General features: G+C 39.6%; 2 protein-coding genes across 4 annotated transcripts in view; both read left to right on the top strand.

The window, feature by feature from the left end:
- Window positions 1-11,886, top strand: part of GAB1 (GRB2 associated binding protein 1) — a 123,828-nt gene extending 111,942 nt beyond the window's left edge. For 2 of the 3 annotated variants that reach the window (XM_014949863.1, XM_014949862.1), the window contains exons 7-11: window positions 3,803-3,892; window positions 6,068-6,161; window positions 6,516-6,639; window positions 9,581-9,703; window positions 9,973-11,886. In XM_014949863.1, coding sequence (XP_014805349.1) covers window positions 3,803-3,892; window positions 6,068-6,161; window positions 6,516-6,639; window positions 9,581-9,703; window positions 9,973-10,131 — 590 coding nt within the window. In that variant the 3' untranslated portion in view covers window positions 10,132-11,886. The remainder of the gene's footprint in view (window positions 1-3,802; window positions 3,893-6,067; window positions 6,162-6,515; window positions 6,640-9,580; window positions 9,704-9,972) is intronic. The other variant, XM_014949864.1, reaches the window with a different exon arrangement.
- A 1,467-nt stretch (window positions 11,887-13,353) lies between these two features.
- The window catches only part of SMARCA5 (SWI/SNF related, matrix associated, actin dependent regulator of chromatin, subfamily a, member 5), a 34,341-nt gene continuing 22,879 nt past the window's right edge, over window positions 13,354-24,815 (top strand). The window contains exons 1-2 of the mRNA XM_014949861.1: window positions 13,354-13,381; window positions 15,145-15,230. The gene's annotated coding sequence lies outside the window, so the exon portion shown is untranslated. The remainder of the gene's footprint in view (window positions 13,382-15,144; window positions 15,231-24,815) is intronic.

Genomic DNA, 24,815 nt, shown 5'->3' with positions numbered 1-24,815 from the left:
CCCCCCCCCCCCCCCCCCCCCCAACATTATATTCCAAGTGTTTTATGGAACACAAGAAGCCAGAATACATTAGCCGATGGAAAAACCAAAAGGTTTTTCAGTTTAAACCGTTATTTGAAACAAAACCAAAGTTGTGAAATGGACTCTTCTCCTGATGCCTTCTCAGACAAAGGCAGCATTGACACACACCGAAATGCCAGGAGCAGAATTCATGCCATCTGAGTGCACTCTAACGCTAGATCCATAATCGCTTGTTCTGCTTGGCAGTTTTTACAAGCAGCCATTTGTTAGAAAAATAGACTTCATTAGTGATTTTTTTTCAGCTCAGAGTGCCGTATCTGTACAGTATTTGTCTGATAGAACGTGCAGAAGCTGAGCTTCTCTCTCCTTAGCTGTAGCACTTTGCATTTCACAGGTGGTGACTTGACTGAACAATGAAAACATCTAATTTTCACTTCTTGTTTGGTTGGTTTCACTTGCCATAATTTATTTGGGTTTTTTTTCTTTCCCCCTGTAGGTTTGCATCCAGTGGTGTTGCAACACAATTTATTTCCTTTTCAGTTAAAATATATATATATAAAAACTTTTTTTTTTAACACCCAGATTTATCTTTCCCAGAATACGCATGTATTCTGAGATTATTATTAAAAGTGTTGTTTTATGGGAGCGCCCAAACATTAGATGAAGTAAATTTGGGCCTGCAGGCCTAAACCAGGGGAAATGTCCTCAGTATTGGTGTTACTGGAATGCAGAATGGAGCCAGACTCTCCACAGAGACCTACTGTCCTTCCACCTTCACTAAGCTGATTGGAAGAACAGCCCTATGACACTTTAGTGATTATTTCTGAGTGGAACAGACGTTGGAGAGCAGGCTGTGGTATGGCTGTGAGGCACTTTCTCCTCCATGTTACGCTGCGCTAGGATGAGCTCCCAGAGTAAATTAGTGAGGTTACTTGGGAGCAGCACCAGGAATTTCAGTCACAGTGCTTAAGATATAAAGTTCTCAAAAATAAGTATTTCTGTTCACATACCTGGCTTAAGATAGTGACAGAACTGCCAATTTTTAGATAAAGAATGGCACTTAGAAATTTTCTGCTGGATTTATTAAAAATTTATCTTGTGAGGGAGTAAAGGATACTATTAAGGGCTTTCTGTGTCCCAGCTTGTGTTACTTTATCTTCTTTAATGAGCAAAAATAGAGTGGAGGAATTCTGCACTATCCCCCCTCCCCTTTTCCTTTGCCTGGTGTCAGGTCTTTTTCTGTTGCACGGTATAAGCTCCTCAACAGTGATTAGGCCTTTTGGGTTTTGTTTTGTAGGGAGGAAAAAAAAAACCAACCCTGCACAAACATTCTAATTCTCTATGACGTTCTGAACTAGAGGAATTGCATTATCCTGGCTGGTTGGTAGCAGCAAGCTGTTTTGCCACTAAATTTATTTAGGTTGAACAGTCTTTCAGCAGCAAAAGATGAAAGCTCAGTGAGTTTATTTTATGCTGGAACATTTTGTATGTTCTTCTCTGATGCAGAAGAGAAATATTATCGGGACCTGTACTTATTTATATAGCACTTCTGAAAGTCTCAGAATGGTTTGTAAGTGCTAAATTAAGTATGAGGCAGGCAATTACATAATATCCATGTTTTACAAATGGGGATAGTCATAGTTCAGGAAGGTTGGCTGCACGAGACCGCATTAGCATCATTATCAAAAGTAGAAATAATGAGTCATAGCCCTGAGTTCCTTGCGCTTATCTTCTGTATTATGGGTTTCAGGCACTTCAGCCTGTTTGGCTCTAAGAGCAGAGAGGTTATAAAGTACACACTGGTTAAATAATTTCATTAACCCTGTTACTCTACTAGATTTCTCACCGTACTTACAATCTGTGCTCGTATGTCAGTGCATTGATTGGCATTTTAAATTGAGTTGCATTGGGCCAAATTTCTTTTAAATTCAATTATAAAACTGGAACACAAACTTAATATGATTAGGCTAATGACATTCAGCATCAAATCGTTCTTAATAAAAGGTGTTTGAATTTGAACTCCTACATTTGTTCAATCGATTTTAAGATCTCTGGCCTTTTTATATAGGCAAGCTTTTATCACGGAGTTGTAGGCAAGATACTTAAGAATATCGAATCAGCTGAGAATGAACTCTGCCAGTGTGTTGGGTCATGCTTTTGACTTGGCTCCAGTCAACAGCATACTTTCCAGAAATGCCTTGTGTACCACTTTACAATCTGGGTCTTTGGTCAGCATTGCCCAACTGCTTGCCCTTTTCATCAGCACTTTGAGCCATTTATTTTGAAATTGGAAAAGAAGTGTCTGTGTGAAAATCATGTTGTGTTCTTTTCTTTTTAAGGAAGTTGCCATGCAGCAATACTAGTAAATAAATATATTTTTTTTTCTTACCTGCACTGCATTTTTTTTCTCAGAAGCGCAGTGTAGAAGTTAAGATACAGTACAAAACCTTTCTGTTTACCTTTCTTGTTGTTACTTGATTATTCCCAATACTTCAGTGATAACAGTAATAGAGCACTTCATATGCAAAACCCTTGGGGTAGAGATTTGCAAACTTCTGGTGTTCGTTGCCAAGTTTATTTTTTACAAAGCATTCTCACTTATTGCTGGTTGTACCAGCCCACACCTGACTCTGTGCCAGTCCTTTTTCCATTTTGTGCTGTAGGGTAACTTTCTAACGTAATCAGACTTAAACTTCTCATTTGGTTTATTGCGAAAATGTACCTTTCATATGGCTTCTTGGTGTGCTACTTGAGGGCACTCGCTTTTTCTAATATTAACACTTTCTCAGCTAGATTTTCATGAAAGGTTAGGGTTATTATGCACTATTGATATATGTATTTAAAATAGACAACGTGACCTGAAACACTTGCAGAGTTTAGTCAAATTGGCTGAGAGCTTCGTTGTTGGGAGAGGGGTTATATTACTGACTGTAAGGAGCTTATTGACTCTGTTTTCTTACCCTTTTCTGTACTCTTCACTTTGTTACCAGTTTCATCTAAAGGTGTTATGGTGTGTGGTAGCGTAACACAGGGGAAAGTTATGCTAATAACATGATAGTGTATGATAGCATAACATATTGAGGAATATTTAGTGTATCTACTATGCTTGTGTACAGGTATATACAATTTTAAAAAGGTAGTTTTTGAGTGTCAGTTGTGGTGGAGGTTGGGTTGTGCCATGGTGGTGGGCTGGGAGCTTGGAAAGAAAGTCCCTGTGTGTCTCTAAGGTTGGAGAGGTGGTTTTGGTACAGACAGATATAGAACTCTGGGGAACGAGTTGAACAAATACAGTGTGGAAAAAGATTCTTGGGGCTTCTCAAGTGGGAGATGCACAATGGATAGGAAACACTCCAAGAGTATCACTATTTCCAAAGCAGTACTGTGGCTAAAGAAGATTTCATTTCTTTCAGGGTACCTCAGCTTACATCTGAAACGTGACTGTTCTCCTGTCAGGCTAGACATTCCTCAAAGATGGAATTTTTTATGTAATGCAACTTGAAACCAGTTAGTCATAATGATCAGTTACAATATTAGTTGATGCACTTTTTTGCCTTTTTGTACACCTTTTATGCTTGCCCCTCACAATTACTTGCATGTGGTGTTTCCCTTGTTTCTGGTTTGGTGCTAAACCCCTTAGTGTGAGACCCAGCTAGACCGTGAAACTCTCCTTCGGCAGCTTGCTTATGCTTGTGGGGTTAACTTTTCTGCTGTTTATTTACAGAATTCCATTTTCCAGTTACAAATAGAATATTATTAAGAGAGTCTTCTTTTTACCAATTAGGTCAAAGTCCTAAAATTTTAAGACCTAAAGCACATGGTTTAGAGCGAACTGATTCACAAACCGTAGGTGACTTTACTGCAAGAAGAAAGGGTATGTACTTTTAGCACTGTATGTATATGGAGCTTTATAAAAATAAGTAAAACAAAAGTTAAGAAAACTGTTATTCTAGAATAATTTTAACTCTTGTATAGTCTTTTTACTTCTATTGCAGTCTAAGAGCATGGATGAGTTTTTATTGCCAAGCAAAAGGTTTCCTATATAAGGAATTAAAGTCTTTCAGGCTTGAACAGTGCATAGAAATATTTCCTTGACATTAACATGGATGTTCTGATCTCTTAAATTATAGCTGTTCATATTTTTTATTTATTTTTGCCTGTTTATTTAGAAGCAAGTACATATGATTTACCTGTAAGTTTCTTGAAATAACTTTGTTAGGCGATAAACTGAAATCAGAGTTTGAGTCTCCTGCTGCTGGCTAAACGCTGAACTTAAGCACAATATTGATCCTCTGACCATTTACTACTACAGAGATTTATTTATGCATCTTAATGAGTAGTGCAGTTAGTCTGATGGGCTTTATTAAAGGTGCTGAGTTGATATAGTCTGAAGAAGTAAAGGAGATTACAGTTAATGTTAAAAACCTCACAGAAGCGTCACTGATCGCTACCTTTGGTTGTTAAAAAAACTGGACGAAATATTCCTGCTGTTCTCAGTGGGCTTTGGACAAAATCCCTGACTCTCTTTCTGCTGGAACAGTACCTTGCCCACCCATCACACCTGCCGGGTGGTCTCACACCTTTACAGAGGACGTGAGCCAAGCTGAACATTTTGGTGTCACTCGTGCTTTGGTATCATCTTGCCTATATCAAGTTGGGTTCTGCCACTCGTATCTCATACGATGCCTTCTGTCTCAAGAGAGAGGAGTTGTCGTTCCTTTTCTGAGTCTGTGGTGGCAGCTTTTTATGAGCGAGTGAGTTAAAGTGGCAGAATCACTGGAGTGGGCTTGATATGCTTTTGAGTGCGCAATTATGACTTACTAACAGAGAAAAGGAGAAAACTGTTTGGGATACTATGGGATACTAAAGACTGACACTTATCCAGAAAATTTGAATTGGGAGTCTTTATCTTCAATAGATGGTAGCTGACTTACAGTAAACTCAATCTGAAGAGTGAATCTAATGAAAGTCTAATGGGTCCAGTTCTGCTTTTTCCTTGTGAGACAACCGCACTGATTAAGCAACTGATTTCTGTCAGTTCCTCATCTGGTCACATAGGACAGCTCTTACTGCACATGAATTAGATGAACTAGTGCTACATGCCTGACATTTGAACTTGGTAAATCTGCTAACAGGCAGAAAACGGACCGGGGAGGGTGAGGAGGGGAAAGGGTGTTGGTATAATGACATTGCATTTTATTTTCTAAAAACAGTTTTAGGGAGGATAAAGTTGAGAGTCAAACTTTGACAGCAGTTTGCTGTATGTGATTATTTTTTTTGCCCCTGCAACTCCTAGGATAGAATAGATTATACTTTTTTTAACATTTAGGAGGGATGAAACACACAAGCTGGAGGGAGGGATCACACGTTTCTCACTAGCACTCTGTCTGTGGCTCTGTTCTGAAAATGGAATTTAGAAATGGCACCTTTTTCAGACCAACATTAGCTGTCATTAACGTCAGGAACACGCAGCTACTCTGCTTGTCTGTCGATAAGCATCGAGGCAGCTCTTGGAACTGAAGCTGGCTGTTGGCTCATCTCTCACTTTTGCTGAGGTGCAGATCCTGCCCACACTTTGAGCTGTGAAGCCTCATCAGTAAGGGCACGTGTGCACAGCGAGGCCAGAGTTTGCATCATAATAATTGTCCATGAGCCAAGAAAAGTACCCGGAGTTGGCTCTGCTGACAGTTTAAGCTGAAACAGTCCATCAGCCCAATGCTGGGCTCGTCAGTTCAACAAGTTGTTGTGGCAGGATAAAGATAGAACATGATGCTGCCATTTTCAGAGTCTCTCTACATACAAGTATATCTTGCAAAATTATTAAATTGTGGGGTTTTTTCTAATGTTGCTTTTCAGTACCTGAAAAAATAAAAATATAATGTAATATATCATGGCTTTCTGAGAACTGAACAACATTTCCTTTTCCTAACTAGTGTTTAATATTTAAAAATAGTTTGGGGGTTTTTGGTGTTTTAGCCTTTGAAAAGCTGTTAAATTTAAGTTTGTTTAGGTGTGTTCTGTGCTTTAAGATTCTCTGTTTCTTATATAGCAAAACCAGCTCCACTAGAAATAAAACCTCTGCCTGAATGGGAAGAATTGCAAGCCCCAGTTAGATCTCCTATCACCAGAAGCTTTGCACGAGAGTAAGTTTCTTACCTTTTCCTCTTTGGGATTGTTTTTGTTGACTGGAGTGTTAATAAACGTGTGTACATCTGTAGTATATTTTTAGCCTGTGCAATACAAATTGAGGTTTCCTTTGGAAGTGTGTGTCTATATGTGTGTGCCTATGCATATATGCACCTGTGCAGTGAAACAAAGTGTGTCCATGCGGATTTTTATTTTGTAATATTAAATATAAAGGACTATGTATAACTAAAGAATGTCACACTAGTGAACTTGAATGAAAATTTCAGCTCTAATATGCTTATTTTTGTTGTTTACCAGGAGGTTTAAGATATTCGAGATGTATTGTTTGTAAAATAATTCCTGGTAATTAGCTCCTCCAGGTTTCCCATGTCTCCCAGACCGGATTCAGTTCATAGCACAACTTCCAGCAGTGACTCGCACGACAGTGAAGAGAATTATGTATCCATGAATCCAAATCAGTCCACTGAAGACCCAGTATGTAAAATCTACGTCTTAACTACTCTCTTCCTGTGCAGTCCTTACTTTTAAATCATGCAAACACAACTCCTTCCGCTCAACATCGCTCCCTTTATACTTCTAGATCAAAATAATAATAATAATAAAAAAATCTCCGTAGAAAAACTGTAATTTTGGTAAGATTTCACTGAAGAAGTTAAGAGCATAATAATACATAAAGAGAATGGTTAGTATATGTATCTAGTGTACAAAACAGTTCAATATGTGACTTTTTTTCTTCCTCTTTGCCAGAAACTATCTCCTCTTGTCTGCAATTGCTTGTCCTGGGCTACGCACCAGTTCAATAATATGACATCAAGGGAAATAAACTGTCTTAAGACCTCTGAGACAGACTTAAAAACCTTTATTAAAAGGACATCTTCCAAGAAATGTGGAAGGAACAGGGGAAAAAAAGGATTGATATTTGTTGTTTACATTCTATAAAAACTGAGCTATGTGTACTTTTATTAGGCTGCTTTCAAAAAAGAGGATAGGAGAGGTCTTTGTGTATTGAATATCTGTATTTTTTCCCCTTTGGGGGGAGAGTTTTCTCAGATAATAAAGCTTCAGATACTCAGCTTGCAATGCAGCAAGTGAAGAGCTACTTAGGAAAAGTTAATGATGTGTGCTGTGGGTTTTGTTTGGTTGAGGGGGGAAGGAGAGAGAGAGAGACAAAGAAGAACCAATAATAGTGTTTTAAAGTGAGAGAGTAGCAGTAGGCCTGGGCCTAAATTGAAATGTGATCCAGAATATCCCTAAAGGACTGCAGGAAAAGCTGTATCCTCACCTCAGCTTTTTGTCCAGTATAGTTCAATGCGTTCGCCGCATTTTTACAGCTTGGGTTCTTAGTGAGGGAACACAGCAGCATTTTTCATCTTTTGAGCGTTATGAAAGAGACCTTCTTTGGGGAGGGCCTGCCTGGCACCTTCTTCTTTGTTCTGTCCGTTTGTCTGCCTTCTGATACGGCACGTGCTCGCCCGTTTCACTACACCCCTGACTCTCCTCCTCTCCCCAGCGCTGCTTTGCTTCCCTGTCCCCTGGGGACCCTCCCCGATCTCCTCCAGTCTCCCTCCCCCTCCAGCTCACCCTCGCTGCCTCTTAGGACCCCCCCAAACCAAAATCCTGCTGATTTCTCCACGGCAGCTCTGACTCGGTGCAAGCTCCCCAGGCTGCAGAGCATCCTGCCTTGAGCTTGGTACTGTGCCCAGTAATGGAGGTTACTGTGCAGTGGGGAGCCAGTGGTGTCAAAACTTGGCCCCCCTCCCTCTGCAAGAGGCGTTGGTAAGTCATGGGTAACCTCCCGTTTTTACAGACACAAGAAAACAGCCCGTTTCACCCAAAAGGTCTAGAACTGCCTGTGCCCACAGTTCTCCCCCCCCTACAGCAGAATGGCGGGTCAAATTGGGGATTTCTCTTGATTCCTACAACGCTGTTTCAGGGGCTTAATGTCAGTCCAAGGACAGTATAATCAATACCGCAGTTCAGTTATTATTATTAATGACCAGCCTGTCATTAATATCTTCCGTTTGCTTGCATCGTTCATTCTATAAGGTTGTTCTGCAGATTTCCTTTCGTTTTCACTTATGTAAAATTAAAGCTTCTGTTTTCTAATGCGTATGTTCTGCCTGTCAAGTTTGTTTGAAATAACAGATTATTTTTTGTTTAAAGAGGTTTTTTTATTTATGCTGGAAACATTGATACAAAATCTGTTTTTTGTATGTTAAATATGCAGAAATTTGCTTAGAGAATTTGGGCAACAAAAATGAACTTTGTTTCAGTTGTTTGTGTTTGTTCTTGTTACCACTTAATACTAAACAAGTTGGACAATACAGATATAATGGATAACTTCAATTTTAAAAGCCCAGTCCACTAAGCATTAACCCATAAAATATTTTACTTCCTAGGGAACCTGAACGTTTCCAGATATCTCAAGGCCTTTGTTCTAAAATGTGCCAATTACGTAGACATTTTGAAAATTTTTATTTGCTCCAACTGCATCTTAGAAAGGAGTCCATACTTTTTCATCTTTTTCTATCATCAGCTTTGAAGCATCTTGTTTGGACGTGTCATACTTCTGTTTTATTTAATAAAATCAGCAATATTCTGCTTTTTCTTTCAAGTTGCTGTCAGCCTTACCCTTCTGTCTTTCCTTCTGCCTTCCTCTTCATTTTTTGCTGACTGCTGCCCTCTGTCTTCCTTTTTTTTTCTTTATCTTTTAGAGAAGAGTCCTTCTATTGTACTGTTCCTATAACACCTGTTAAGAGGGAGGGATCAGGCTGGGAGAGGACAGAGGAGGTGAGGTTGTAAAAGTCTGGGCTAATTGAAATTTAGGTATATACAATGCAACTTCAGTTCAGACAGCACTACACAAATTGTCCAAAGTTTTAATCTTTTGATCTTATACATTAAATAATTCTTTTTGATCATCAGCTTAATCCTGACAGCTTTGGAATGAAATGTAGAAGTATCATTTGAAGTTTTGTCACTATCATAAGGTTGAAATTCTTGTAAGGTATTTAACAGCAATTTAATGAGATTAAAAATTTTGTAATTAAGTAATGTTAAATTTGAGATGTAACAACTTCATGGAAAAAGAACAGGCCACACTCCATCCTTATCTCATGATATGAAAGGGACATTAGGTGGAAGGCACAGATTGGTTTGGTGGCAACCTGAAATTTGGGGGGTTGGTTTTTGGGGTCTTTTCCCCTGTTGGCTTTCAACTCTGTCCCAGTTTTGATTTAGAAAACATCCCCTTGTTATACAATCTCAATAAAATTTGCATGGTTTAGCCAATTGCAAGAGCTCTCAGTCAGTTCTTTAACCTTTAATATTTTGGCAGTTTATAGTAAGTGTTTTTGATAATGTGGACCGTTAGCATGTATGTTTGTAGTTGAAGTTATTTGTATTATAATTTCAGAATTTGTTTGGAAGCAACAGTCTTGATGGAGGAAGCAGCCCTATGGTAAAACCTAAAGGAGATAAACAAGTAGAATATTTAGATCTGGACTTGGATTCGGGAAAATCTACCCCACCTCGTAAGGTAAGCAAATCATCAACTCTTGCATTTCTGTTTAAAACTTCTTTAAAACTCTAAAATCGAGTTTAAAGCTTCTTCACAAGTAGTTGCTGGGAAAGAGGGAGCCTCTAGCAAGATAATCTTTACTAGATTGTCAAATGGTCAATCGGAGTGCCTGTGTTGGACATTTCAGACAAACCTGTGTTGGTTCTGTATCAGTTTGGGGCATCTACTTACTTTTTATTGGGACTTTATTTTAACATATGTTTCTCACTTTCCCTTGCCTTTCCCAGAAAAAGAGCAGTGGTTCAGGCAGCAGCGTGGCAGACGAGAGAGTTGATTATGTTGTGGTTGACCAGCAGAAAACACTAGCACTGAAGAGCACACGAGAGGCATGGACTGATGGGAGACAGTCTACAGAATCTGAAACACCTACGAAAAGCGTGAAATGAAAACACTGCTTTTTCTTTAAAGAACAGAAAGAAGTGAATTTTGAAGAATTACAGAACCACAGTGGCAATGTTGTTCGACTGTACAGTGCCTGATTCACTGCCGTGTGAATAGGTTCTTGACCGAATATGACGGAAGCCAAAGGACGCTTTGAATATATCAAAGGAATTTTAAGATCATAAATTGGCTCTGTGGTCTCTGGAAAAATTGAAACCTGTAAATAACATGTAAAATAGTATTGCTTAGCTTTCAGAAAACCTTTTGTTCTATAGTTAACACATTTGTAGTATTACTATGTTTATGCACTTTTTCAGTTACCGTGTGTTGGTTCAGGTATTCCCAGTTAGTGTACCTTAACACCTAATTCATCTGGAGAATGTTTTGGTTTTTTTTCTTACACTACTATTCCTTACAGTTTTAGGTTAATTAAGCTACATGTAGATACAGAAATTAATATTTGAACTTCATTTTAACAACTTTAAATTGATTTTTGCGGAAATACTTTCACAATTGAATGATCTACTTGAAATGCCAAGAGACAGCCGTTAGTTACATACTTGTTTATATTTAATACATGCAAGATTATGTGGAAGTCTACAGGTTACCTTCCTAACAAAAATTGCTGTGAGTTAATAATAATGAACTGTACTGGGTTTAGCCCTACAATCCCAGCTTATATGTTAGTTGTTAGTGGTGGAACTTCTATTGTATTTTATTAATGACAGTGTTCTGTGTTCAATGGGTGAAGATTCTGCAGGGTGGGATCTTACACTTTTAAAGACTGAATAATTAAATATCAAGTAAGCCTGCAAACCACTGATGGCATGCAGTAATATTGTGATCTCACACTTATTAACAAGAAATAACCTTTATATTATTTACAGAAGGTAGAGTATATAAATCAGGTACGTACCAAGCACTGTTGTGCTAATACACTGATCAGGTTTAGACAATGAGCTTTAGTTTTGTACTATTTAGAAGTTCTAATGTCAGTTTTCAGTTCAAGATTAATGGGACAGTTTGACATTCACTGTTTGTAGTACTAGCAAAATACTGTGATTTTGAATTAGACATTAATTCAAATGGAAATACTATGTTTTGACACCATAGTGCCCTTCTTACGATCTCTATTTTACTTTAATCTCCTGCTTGGCCTTATATTTAAATCCCTATGCAACTGGTATTTTATATCTCTGTTTTTAAAAATTAGATAATATACTTAAATGATCCCCTTGTAAACCACTTGTTGTTCTTTCCTGGTACAGGATTTTAAGCTCTGTATACTGTGATCCTTTATTTTACTATGCCAGTTCCAAATAATACCTGCCTTGGTTTAGAAACATTTTTTGTTATTTGGAAGAAGATAGAGTTCTTTAAATACGTGACTGAGTTAGGTCTAGATAGAAAACTTACTAACACTTTTTTTTTTTTTTTACACAAACACCCTCAAGTAAGGGGTTGGTTTCATTTTCCCACCCAATTGTTTTATTTTGTCCGCATCATTTAAAAGTTTGAGCATAGATCTGCGTTGTTTTCTGGCGTGTCGGCCTTAGTACTGTGCCTAATCTACCATTGGTTGTTTCTCTCCCCTCACAGCCACAATCTACAGTCTGTAAATTACCTTATTCTTAACAAAGGTTCTTTTTAAATTAGTAATATTTTGATGCTTTGAATGTTCATTTTAAAAAAGAAACTAAACACAATGCATTTTGAGGTGAACTTTAAATAAATCAAGTTGTTCAGTTTTGATGTGTAAACTCTGTCCTGTGAACCAGCAAACCAATGTTAACGTGTCTGTGAAGGTGTCTAGATACCAACCACGCTTATTCAAAATTGTAGATTACCTCTCAAAAAGATGTACAGCTAAAATAACTTTGAAAATGAATCTCTGATTTAAAACCCCGCAGCAAGCAGCTAAATAATTTGAATTCCCAGTATTCTGGGAGCCAGAAGAGGTGACGTGAGCCAGGGGACCTTGATGGCTCAATCAAAAGTAGTTCAAATCCTTAAAAAAAATCTGCTTTAATGGTGTTTCTATCCAGTAATAAACTTTTCCTCGCTGATGTGACAGTTGAAGCACCCATGGGCATGGTAAGTACTTGGTAGCTAATGTAATTATAGTTTTCTTTTAGGATGCTGGCTTTAAGCATTTTATCAGTGCAATGACAGCAGTGCATCTCTACTGCTGAAATGCCTGTAATTCATTAACAGATGTGGTTAGATAATCACTTCGCTATTTAGTCTACATAATTGTTTCAGTGCTTGTCACTGGGGAGAAGGATCCATGATGTGGACTCCCACACTCATGCATGCATCCAAGGAGTAAGATGAGCTTGGGTTTATTTCTTAAGTTGTATTTCTTTATTCTCTCAATAGAAAGGAGAATTTGAGGGATAAAGTTCAGAAGGGCTGCTCATCTTTTACTTATGCCTAGCCCATCTGTCTATAAAACATTTATCAATTACACAACTATGTATTATTTTTAAAACTCTTTGGATTTTTGTAATTGAGCAGTGGTACTTATATTTAGATATCTATTCTATTTTTTCAGATGTTGTGAGCATCTCTGATAGTGAAGTATAAATGCCTAAAAGAATCAGTTTCCTAAGCTGGCCTCTTGTTGAGCTAGTGATACAAGGTGGGTTTGTTCTAAGTTTGCTGATATTGAACCTTGATGAATAGATTACAGTTACTCTTTCTTCATTTCAAATTTGGCAGCGTTCACGATGTTAATTGTTGCTATGATTGAGAATCCACTCTTAATTTCTAGGCTTTTTTGCCTTCCTTTTGTTAGGGAAAACAGCAGGTTTCAGCCTGTACAGACAGAATAATTCTGTTTAACTAATAGTCTAAAATTTCTCTAATTAGATTTCTCAGCAGTTTTCTCCATATTTTCTATATGCTCGTTGTCTTAAATATGCTCAGAATCAGAGGCATGATTCTAACTCTGGATGATGTATCTCATTTTCGCCTATAAAGCTAGAACGTGCCTATAAAGCCTCAGACAAAACTGCAGGTTTGTCTGAGCTCTTGGGTTGTCTAAGGATGTGAATGTGAAATTGAAAATGTGAATCCTAGAATTGTAGGTGGTAGAAAGAAAGCTAGATTGATGTTAAGTCTTGTGTGACTTTCAGTTACTGCCTTTGTGAGGACGTTCTAGTTAGAGCCATGGGTGCTGGTGGCAACTCCACTAGATATCGGTGCAGAGGTAGTTTGTGAGTGGTGTTGGTCAACTGCTCTTTTCCAAAACAGGTAAGTTTGTTCTTGTTTCACTAAAGCAGTATGTTACCAGTCGTGAATGTAGTTTTCTTTGCTGCGTATGTCATAAACAAGAGTCATGTTAAACTGCAAATATATTTGTGTAATACACAGAATCTTGCTCACAAAAAATCAAAAGAAAAACTTAGTGTCTTCTGCACTAAGATTGACTAAAGATGGTTTGGTATCACTTTATGCTCTAATCTGAACAATGTGTTCTCTGGTAAGGACTAATGGCCAGGCTTTTACATGCTGTCACACAATCACTATTACCTCATAAAATGCAGGTGCAATCACACAGCTGTTCTGCTAAAAATTGTAGTGACATTGAAAAAGATGAAAAGATAACAATGTGATCATTAGTCTTTTTTACTTTACTGAGATTTGTATCTATGTTTAAAAAAAAAAATTAACAATCCATTCAGGTATGGCATTTGTGACATAGTGCCACACGTAGGGCGTACAGACAAATTACAGTCTTGCTGTTTTAATTAGGAAATTTAGAATTCATTGCTCCATGTAGCTAAATAGGGAATGATGGGGCAGCTCTATGCCTTTCACAGTGCACTATGAGCTAAGCAAGATTTTTATTGCAGGGAAATGTAAGCTTAGCTATTACTGACTGCGGCAGTCAATTTATACCTATATTGTAGACTTGCAAAACTTTGGAAACTCAGCAGCCCTGGACAAACCTTTCATTCCTTCCTTTTCTATAGAGGTTTGTGTCATGAAAAGCCAAAGGATATTTATTTGCTTGAGAAACAGGTATTGCTATACAGTATCAGTGTGCAATTTAGAAAGCAATAATATCACTTAATCTGTTTGGATATTTTACACCTACAGCTCTTACGAAGCTGAGCACTATCCACAGGCGAACTTAAATTTGGAGATTATCCTCCAGATTTCTTGCATCTGCTCTTGGTCTCTGTGTACTGCACCAAACACCACTTCATAAGGTTAATTTCTTCTTGTCTGTCTTATGACATGGGAATACTTATGTAGTCCTTGACCACAAAAAAAAAAAAAAAAGTGCTTGTCCGGCAGTTAGTCCACAAAAACATTGTGTTGACTGGGTGCAGACAAGCAAAATACCAAGGTGTAAGGTTTTTGTTTGGCTTTGTTTTAACTGAACAAGCAATTTGCGTGCGGGTCTCAACCTGAGGAGGTGCAGAGTGAGACAAAAAGAAAAGGTGCTTGAGATGGTTATGAATGATGTCTTTGACATTAAAACTTTCCTGGTATATGTTTACAGTTCAGCATCCTTGATGATAATTTCCAGTGACAAAAGGAGTTGGAAAGGCTTTTGCCATCTCGTCGTTAGATAAACCAAGCTGGACTGTTCTGATGCTTGTGGTTTTCTTTTTAGATTTTCCCATGTTTTATTTGAAAAGGATGATCTATGTTTGCTTCAGCTTTTTTATAAGAAACAAATTAGCTGAATCGTACAGTAGTGTAAACTGCAGTGTACACACACAAGAAACGCTAAACGTTTTGCCAAAACCAACTTGCAAAATAAGTATTTCACTGTGATGCCAAATTTAATAAGTCATTAGAATTATTTTTCCGTTTCTAAATTACAAGGCATGGGCCAATGCCTTTTACTTCTGTGTTTAAGAACAAAAAGTAAATGTTAGAAAAACTTGATAATTTTGAAATATTTTAGTTTGCTATGGTAAAGTGGAATAGAAAAAAAAATCCATACGGTTTAGAACATAAAATACAAATTTAAAATGGAGACTCTCAAAATTTTCTTGCAGTTATAAAATCATCATTTGTAGTAATCATCGTGATTCACTCTTGAAGATTCTTACAGGATCCATCATTGTTGCCAAGCCTTTTCCTGGTAAGTTATATCTGCAATGAAACAATAAGAAAATGCGTGTCACATCAATTTTGAAAAAAGGCCAATCTTACTATTATTATAATAAGATTTTATTAAATGCTGTTCGAGCTTCTTTTTGGCTGGTGTTGGGTGCTAGTGTGTGTGGGGGGGGCTTGCACAGGCTACCCAGACTGCACTTTGGGAGAGGGTGTGGAAATCCAGACTTCTGATGATGTTTAGAAAGCACAATACACAGTAGTAGGGCATCTCAATGTTTTATTCAAGATTAGCTGTAGACATTGCAGGAGAGTTGAGCTGTTTTTCAACTAGCTGTGACTCGGTAGTAACTAACCATATAACCTAACAGTGCCACTAGATGCCCAGGGAACAACACTTAAAGCTACAGGTAATGTGTAGACTTCTGTTTGCAGAAAATATGTTGGTATCTGGAAAGCTGATCTTTGGTACTGAATGGAAGCAAATATAACTGGCCAGCTGAAAGTTGCCTTCACTACATATTTTCTTTTAATCAGATGGCCAGAATAGGAGGAATGTATAATTATGCCTTGCTTTTCCTGAATTCCTACCAGACTTGAAATTATTTCATAGGGATTTTAATGCTATTTTCAGGGAATATACTCTAGAGGAAAGAATCACTACTTCCTGTGCACTTGTGCTCTGGAATTACACACTTGTAAACTATGCTGGCTAATTGAAATGTTCGTTTAGGATTTTTTCCCCTGACCTGTTAGTGGTGAAGGATACTAGCCTGGGAGTTTTGGAGAAGCCTCAGACTGGAATACCTCAATATGAGCCTGGAGTTAATGGCATCAAAATGGGTGATTCAAACCTCTGCTGAGGTTGTGTCCATAGTAATACATCCAATCACGGTGTACATATTTAGTTACTTTTTAAGAAGTCATATTTGAGACCAAAATGTTGAAACAAATGGTGTTCTGACTTAAGGTCCATAATCTCTAGTTAGACATGGAGCAGCATTTTTAAATGGTGTTAAATGTAACAGGGTTACAAGTTCCCCCCACACACCTCCATTGTATGATCTTTTGAGGAGCAGACTTCAATAGTCAAGGCACCAGTGTATGCTGTTTTAAATAAGTGAAAGTCCCAAGAACTTTTTCAAAATAATCTAGTTTCTACTCTGTTATGTAAATATGAGTTTAGAAAGTGTCAGTGCTAGAGAAGCACCAACAAGCAATGCGCTTAAAAACTATATCAAGGGTTGAAGCAAAAACTTAGTTTTGGAGAGGGTTGGTCGGTGGTGGTTTTGTTTCCCCCTTGTAAAAGAATGGGATAAAATTTAGGATTGGGATACATCTGGTACGAGCCTTTACAGGCTGTGCTGCCTCTCGCTGTGATTTTAATTGTTCACCCGCATTTTTTTGCAGCAGTTATCTGTGGTCTGTGTTTTTTGTGAAGTACCTTTGCATTTGGATGAGATCATATGGATGTGATCTATCTGGATTTCTGTAAGGCCTTTGACGCAGTCCCCCACAACATCCTGATTGTCAAATTGGAGAGGTACGGATTTGATGGGTGGACTGTTCAGTGGATAAGGAATTGGTTGGATGGTTGCATCCAAAGGGTGGTACTCAATGGCTCAAAGTCCAGATGGAGACCAGTCACAAGTGGTGTTCCTCAAGGGTCCGTGCTGGGGCCAATACTGTTTAACATTTTTATCAATGACATAGACAGGGGGATTAAAGGCACCATCAGCAAGTTTGCGGACGACACCAAGCTGTGTGGTGTTGTGGATACACCAGGGGGATGGGATGTCATCCAAAAGGACCTGGACAGGCTGGAGAGGTGGGCCCAGGTGAACCTCATGAGGTTTAACAAGAGTAAATGCAAGGTTCTGCACCTGGGCCGGAACAATCCTCGCCACCAATACAAACTAGGGGGTGAGGTATTGGAAAGCAGCCCTGAGGAAAGGGACTTGGGGGTACTGGTGGACGAGAAGCTGGACATGAGCAGGCAGTGTGCTGTTGCAGCCCAGAAGGCCAATCGCATCCTGGGCCGCATCAAAAGATGCGTTGCCAGCAGGTCCAGAGAGGTGATTCTTCCACTTTGCTCTGCTCTGGTGAGACCTCACCTGGAGTATTGTGTGCAGGTCTGGAGCCCTCAATATAAGAAGGACATGGACCTGATGGAGCGGGTCCAGAGGAGGGCCACAAGGATGATCAGGGGGATGGAGCACCTCTGCTACGAGGACAGGCTGAGGGAGCTGGGGTTGTTCAGCCTGAAGAAGAGGAGGCTCCTGGGAGACCTAATAGCAGCCTTCCAGTGCCTGAGGGGGGCCTACAGGAAGGCTGGGGAGAACCTGTTTAGAAAGGCCTGCAGTGACAGGACGAGGGGAAATGGCTTCAAGCTGGAGGGGAACAGATTTAGATTGGAGATTAGGAACAAGCTCTTCACTATGAGGGTGGTGGAGTACTGGAACAGGTTGCCCAGGGAGGTGGTTGAGGCCCCTTCCCTGGAGATATTCAAGGTGAGGCTCGACAAGGCCCTGGGCAACCTGGTCTAGTTGGGGGTGTCCCTGCTGACTGCGGGGAGGTCGGATTAGATGGCCTTTGGAGGTCCCTTCCGGCCTGGGCAATTCTATGATTCTATGATTTGATGTACCAGGAGGAGAGCCATCTTTTAAAGTATGGGACTAAGGATCAGAAAATGTTGGCTTCCACCCTCTCTCGAGCCCAGCCATCCAAGCTGCCCTGGGATATAGTCCCCTCAGAAGACCTTGGCAAGAAGCTGAATAGGTGCTGATATTTCTGGTCAGGTCTGGTCTAGAACTGTGAGATGATTTTGTGCGAGCTTATTCCCGACCTAGTTTTCTGATGATGTGGTTTTTGGTGTGTGACTAGCCACACTGATTCATTAGTAGTTTCAACTTTTTTTTTTTTGTCAAGGCGTACTTGCATAAATGTTTAGGGATAAATTTCCAATTGATAGTTCTAAGATATTTCTTGAGGTTTTCTTTTAGTAGGTGCATTGTGTAGGAAGATGGAAACTTCAAATTAAACAAGCAGCTAATGGTCTGTAAATGAGATTAAATTCTCCTTTAAAAAAAAAAAAAAAAAAAACCAACACAACCCAAAAACCAAACAAGACAAAACACAAAATAACCGCTCACCCCTCAAAAAAAAAAAAAAAAAAAAAACAAACACAACCCAAAAACCAAAAAAGACAAAACACAAAAAAACCGCTCACCCCCCAAAAAAAAAAAAAAAAAAAAAACAAACACAACCCAAAAACCAAAAAAGACAAAACACAAAAAAACCGCTCACCCCCCAAAAAAAAAAAAAAAAAAAAAAGCACTTGATTTCAACTGTACATATCTTTGTTGAGTATCTTCTATTGTCTGAGCACCTTCAGGTAATCTGCAGCCGTGTGGACCTTTTCCATTTCCTTCAGAAAGCATCCTTTCTGAACACCGTTAGTTCTGTTGGCTGGGGCTTTCTGCTCAGGGCTGCTGAAAGAACTTTGCCTGGCTGACTCCCTTTTGGTCAGGTACTTCTCTAAAACTGTACCACTTCCAAGCACACAACCTCTCAGATTTTTCTTTTCTTTTAGTATTTTTTTATCTCCCCTGCACCATAATGATCTGAATACGTGCTGTTACACGTTACCAGAGACTTGGTTCTTTGGTGATGTCTTACTTTAATTTCCTGTGTCTTTCTGACATTTTTTTCCAAATATTCTGTTCAATTAGACAAGGTTTGAAAAATAATTACTTTTATAATAGCTGCTCTGTTTTTCATGAATGAGCCGAAGTTTTTTTTAACATAACAAATAATCTCTGTTGTTATTCAGAGTAATCACTAATGCAGAAAGGAATTCAGATGATGTACACAAACTAGTAACACAAACTAGAATTCAGATGATGTACACAAACTAGTAACTCAAAAGAAGTGAATAGAGCCTAATACAAAATGTGTATTCGTGTCTAATGTCAAGAACTTGGAAAATACATCTGGCACAAAGCAAGCATAGTCTACAGCACACTTAAGTACACACCAACATTTTTGCAATAAAAACTGTATTGGAAGCCCCTGATACTGCAGTTATGGGAAAGAAGGGCGCAGATACTTGTCAAAATGAGTTAAGTGTCTTAAGTGTTTTTCAAAATCTTTCATGAGAATTTGTTTAAATATCTAAACACTATGGGGAAAAGTATCTCGCGTCCCAACAGAAAACACAGCAGAATAAGAAAGACAAGAAAACTATGGAAATTGGACTAAGATGCTGTGGCAGAGGCCTTGATGTAGCAAATTTGCGTGTATAGGCAGATACCTGTGTGTATGTGGAAATCCCACTAGAACTGTTACTTTCAGGGATAAAGCTGCAGATGTAGTTTAAATATGAAAGTTAAAGTATTAAGTCTTGCTTAAGAAAAATGTTTTTTTCCCCGTTTGTCCCTATCTTTCAGTGACGTCCAGGTTTGTATCCAACTTCTTAAAACCCTTCTTTGCTCTAAGAATGACAGCACCAGGAGGAAGTCAGGTGGCTTAACGGCCGTGCCAGTAGATGGAGGAAGTGACTTTTGCCTGTGCTTGAACTGTCTCGCTCTGGTGACCCTGCCACGGGTGCAGGGAAACAGAGTCAGGGGGGAGCCTGACCACTGGGAGGGAGGAGGATCTGGGTTTCCAGAAGGGAAGGAACTGTGTGCATAATGAAGTGTGTGTGTTACTTTATCTATAAAAATTTATTTTACATATTAAAAAAAAAAACACTTTTTTTTTTTTGCATTTTAGTTGAGCCTTTCCAATCACGGCAGTGTGCAAATAAAACCTGAAAGATTTGCATTTATTCCGGGTTTCTTCCGTGCGAGTGCTGCTTGTTACAGAATCTCTGTTCTTGGAGGATTTCCGTAATAAGTATCAGCAGTTGACACTATATGGGGTTGTTTGGTTGTTTTTTTTGCATGGATAAATTTTATTGATAGAAGGCCTTCTTTTAAACTGGACACAAGCAGAGTCTGTGTTGTAGTTACTGGGTTTTCACTGGTTTGTGAAAAAATTTGCGTGTCACTATTTTTGTACTCTGCTTTTTGAAGATGGACCTAAAACACAGTAGGCTTACAACGTCCATTAGGGTTTGTTTAAGCACTGCAGATGAACTCGGCGCTGTTTAATTTGTAGGGAACATTGATTTTGCTGGGATGGTTGCACTGTAATTTGAACAACTTCAATGTCATCTTCACAGTACTCAAAATTTAAAGAGCACATGGGTAGAAATTTATACACTGACATGGGGTAAACTCTAAAACATTGTTTCCATTGCAGTGAGGAATCTACTGAAATCAATGTATAATATCTATTGCAAGTGTTAGTTTTTGTTGTTTGGTGTTTGGTTTTTTTTTTTTCACAGTGCAGATCAATGTGTTATCAGTTATGGTGAAGCTGTACCTTTGTTGGTGGGCAGAGATTTTTTTTTTTAATTTGTTTTTTAACAAACATGGCATGATTTGGATGGCTGATTTGGCTGCTGGTTCTGTGTGTGTCTATGTGTCACCTGTTGCCTGCAACACCATAAATCTGAGGCTGGAAGAAAAATGACAGTGACAGAGAAGGGATAGCTTTGAAGTAGGCCTAATTATATTTAGCTTTGGATGGGATACTCGGTCAGCGTTGTGAGGGGCTAGAAAAACTGGCAGTGTCTAATCTCACTTGTGTAGTATTTTACTTTTGCATTTTCAACTAAACTTTAAAAAAACAACAACAAAATCCCTGAAGATGTGAACGCAAACCAGACCCTCCCCCCCTCTCCTACCTTCTTGAATCCAAGTGACTGCCATGTGTCTGATGGTGTGACCACAAACAACTCTATTTCATTCCTTTCATTTCCCAAACTTTGGGAAGATTTACAGTGTTGATGTATGTGCCACAACATCTATTAGCATAATTGCTGCGCAGCTAATAGTTTCATTTAGAGTTGCTCTTACTTGTGGTGTTTCAATTTCTTGTTTAACAAGAAGTCGTCTAAAGAATATTAATTAAAAGTTATGATTACACAACTGAGCAACAAAATTGAAAGACGTCGCCTGAGAGATTTGACAAAAATCTGTAATTAAACAGTTCTTCACTAACTTCATAAGCATGTTAATAATTAGTTGTCTCTACAGTGTGGTACTGGCTGAGGGAGGATTTTTTGCTTTATTGTGTATTTGACCATATGTTGGCGTTTAGCACATTAGTAACCCCTGTCATGAGCTGGTTGCTTTTAATTTAAGGTCTCCATATTTGGGCTCAGTATTGACTGTTAGGATTTTGTGTGTTCACGAGCATCTTCACGTTAACTTGGAAAAGTCCTCTTCCCTGTTCTGGTTGGAGTTTTTTGTTTGGGTTTTGGGTTTGGTTTGTGGGTTGTTTTTTTTTTTTTTTTTTTTGCACAATCTTCTGCTCTGCTTTCAGGACTTTAAGAAATTTCGAGCCCTTTTTTTTTTTTTTTCCTTTAAATTATGCCTGCCCTCTGTACTTGGTAGAAGTCTTGCAGTTTTCTTTAATTTTCCCTCTAGTTGAGCCTTTTCTGAGCACGGCAGAGATTTCAGTAACACCTTCTGCTGTTTCACAGCGTGGTTCTCTTCACTTGGAAATAGCTGGTCTAAAGTTCTGATGTAGGAGTTGACTCCCAGTGATATTGCTCTCTTGCAGTGGTACAGGGTTCATGGCAACTCCAAGTAATATTGAATAATGAAAGAATGGACGAATTAGAGCTAGAGTTAGGATTTTTTTGTTGAGAAGTGTAACATCTGTTCAGAAGCATTTGGATCTCTAAAAGTGTATTTCATTACTATCCTGTTAGGGTTATCCAAAAATACTCATATGATACCACAGGTTGGATACAACTGCAAGAGTAATTTTTTTTCTTTTTTTCTCCTACCCCCATCCTAGAGGAAAAAATTCCTGTTTCTATTGTGGAATTTGGGTTTTTTGGATTCAGACTAGGAATATTTTTTGATGTTTCACCTTTTGTGAATGAAATACTTGGGACTGGTATTTTCTTGCATATTGACTTTGAAATTTAAGCAAAAATTATTTTACCTCTATGGTTAAGGCAGAGTTTCTCAGAAGTAAGGGAAATAGAGAAGCTAAAGCAGCAGCCAGGAAGATAAACAATTTTGAAGTAGAGATGAATCATAGAATTGTCTATATTAATCTTTTTATATACCAGGCATACGAGTATCACACCACCACCCACTGACATGGTGCTGTTTTATTTTGCTGGATGGCCAAGGATCAATCAAATTTGGGTGGAGGTGGTGCTTTTCTCCCTTCTCCCCTTACCAACTTTTCTCACCGTCTCCGCCAAACCAGATCATACCTGGCAATTTTAGTCTGATTATAAAAGATGGTGTGGAAGGTGCTGAAACATCCTCACCTCTCTTCCCAAGTACCTGACTCCTTCCCAAGGACCTTCTACCCAACTTTTCTTCACCAGTGATCCTCCACCTGTGGTTTTGAGTGCTTTGCAGGGGAGACAAAAAAGAGTGCAAAGTGGGGAGGGGAAGTGTAGGTTGCTTTCCACCTCCGAGCTACACTTCACATCACACAGACAGCAGCTCTGTGTCATCTGAAGCAATGCTAGAAGAGAAGGGGGGCAGAAAATGAGGCAGACCAGATTAAAACTGGACACAAGACTATGCTGGAATAGTACAGGTGGCTAAATTAATACAATTTACTATCCGCTGCTGCTGCGTATATTTAGAAGTTAAAGCCGTCTCCCTGCATGCAGAGAAAAGCCTTCAGCAAAGCTCAGGGACTGGGTTTTCATCTGTCATAAGACATGAAAACAAGCAGTGGGAAAATACGTCAGTAAATTTGTTTTTAGTTGAGAAATCCTATTCTAGGAAAATCGAGATTTTCTGGGAAGCTATTCTTCTGAGTAGTTTTCACAGAAACGAAGTGACACAATATTTTGGAAATGTCAAAGCTAATAAGTTTAACTTCCAGAAATTTTACAAGATGTCTGTAACAAAAAACAATGGAGTAAGGAGTTGTAATAATCATCGCAGGGACGGCCTCCGTTTAGCTGCTACCTTCATGGTTAACAACAGCTTCTCAGGACATGGGAGACACAGCCTCGCAAGCCTGTGGAGTACACTCAGGGGCTTGCACCTACATTTACACTACTTGTGAGTATGGGCCTACCTAAAAATGTAACACATCTGCAGGAGCAGGTCTGTAGAGCACTTCAGCTGGTATAGAGTACCCGATTGTCCACACCGTGTACCATTCGGGGGGCTTTTGCTTCAGACTAGCTTGAGTTTGGCCTCTGTTAGCAGCTGGAATGCAGTAGAGATGATCTTTAAATTTGTATTTCTGTTCAGTTTCATCCACTTAGTGTGCTCCAGGGTTCTTCGGGGAGGTGGTACCTGGCCGGGTGAGTGGAGGGGATCGGTGAGGAGTGCTCGTCTGAGCCAAGGTAATGCAAATGTCGATGCGCTCAGTCACGTCCCACAGCACGGGTCTGCAGCCCGTGATGGCCTCCAGCCAGGAGCAGGCACTAGGTTTTATTCAGTTGGTCTATAAAACTGTGCTTCTGTACTCAACAAACCTCCCCTGGCCCCTCCAGCCAGATAACGTGAGGGAAGGGGACCTGAGCAGTTAGCTCTGCCACCCGTTTCCGTCTATGTTTGAATCTTTTTTTTATATTTGCAATTTACTCTCTCCTGCTGGAGATGTTCTGTTAGACAGATCTGAAAAAAACTACTTGGTTTTTTTTATTGAGACCTACTATTTCATAGCAGTGGTGTCCTCCTTGTGTTTTGATTAGGGTACGAATTATGTTTTAGTAACAAGGCTCAAGTATCTTGTCTGGACAGGAGTGTTGTGATGATACTTAATTTTACATGTTAAAAGCAAAAGAGACTGGCTTCCCGATACATGCTCAAAGCTCCTAACAGGGAACCTACACACTTCAACTTTCATAGGAGCATGTAGGTTAAATGGGACCTTTAAGATCATCAAGTCCAACTATCAACCAAATACTGATAAAACCCCCTCTATACCCCTCTTTTAGATATATCTAGGGATGGCTATTCCACCCCTTCCCTGGGCCGCCTGTTCCAGTGCTTGATAAACATTTTGTGGTGAATTTTTTTTTCCCTAATATCCAACTTCAACCTCCCCTGGTGCAACTGGAGAAACCTCTTGTCCCTAATTATCAACCAAGATGCATTATTTGCGACGTTAACTGTAAAACGCATCGTGGGCCCCTTCCCGCGGGGCCGGCGGCGACCCTCAGGCCCTCCTTCGCTCCCGTGGCCGCCGAGTAACGGTGTGTGACGGGGCCTGTTGCCCACCGAAGGGTTTGCGGCCCCTCAGCACCTGGTGGGGGGGGAGGGGCGGGGCTCCCGCCGCCTCAGCCTGAGGTAGCACGCGGGCCCAACGGCCCCTCCGGGAGCCGGCGGTTGGGCTGCCACTGCGCGCGCGCTAACCCCCCCCCTCCCAACGGGGAGCGCTGACGTCACAGCGTCGCGAGGCCGCCTCCAGTTCGGCGGCGACCGGCGCCCGCGCAGTTGGGATCCCGCTCCGCGCCGGGCGGGCCGGGCTCTCGCGAGAGCTTCGGGAGCCGGCTCGGTTCCTGGTT

The sequence above is a fragment of the Calidris pugnax genome, unplaced genomic scaffold, assembly GCF_001431845.1.
Source record: "Calidris pugnax isolate Ruff unplaced genomic scaffold, ASM143184v1 scaffold42, whole genome shotgun sequence".
Lineage (NCBI taxonomy): Eukaryota > Metazoa > Chordata > Aves > Charadriiformes > Scolopacidae > Calidris > Calidris pugnax.
Note: the sequence above shows the minus strand (reverse complement) of the source record. Positions and strands in the feature narration are given on the sequence as shown.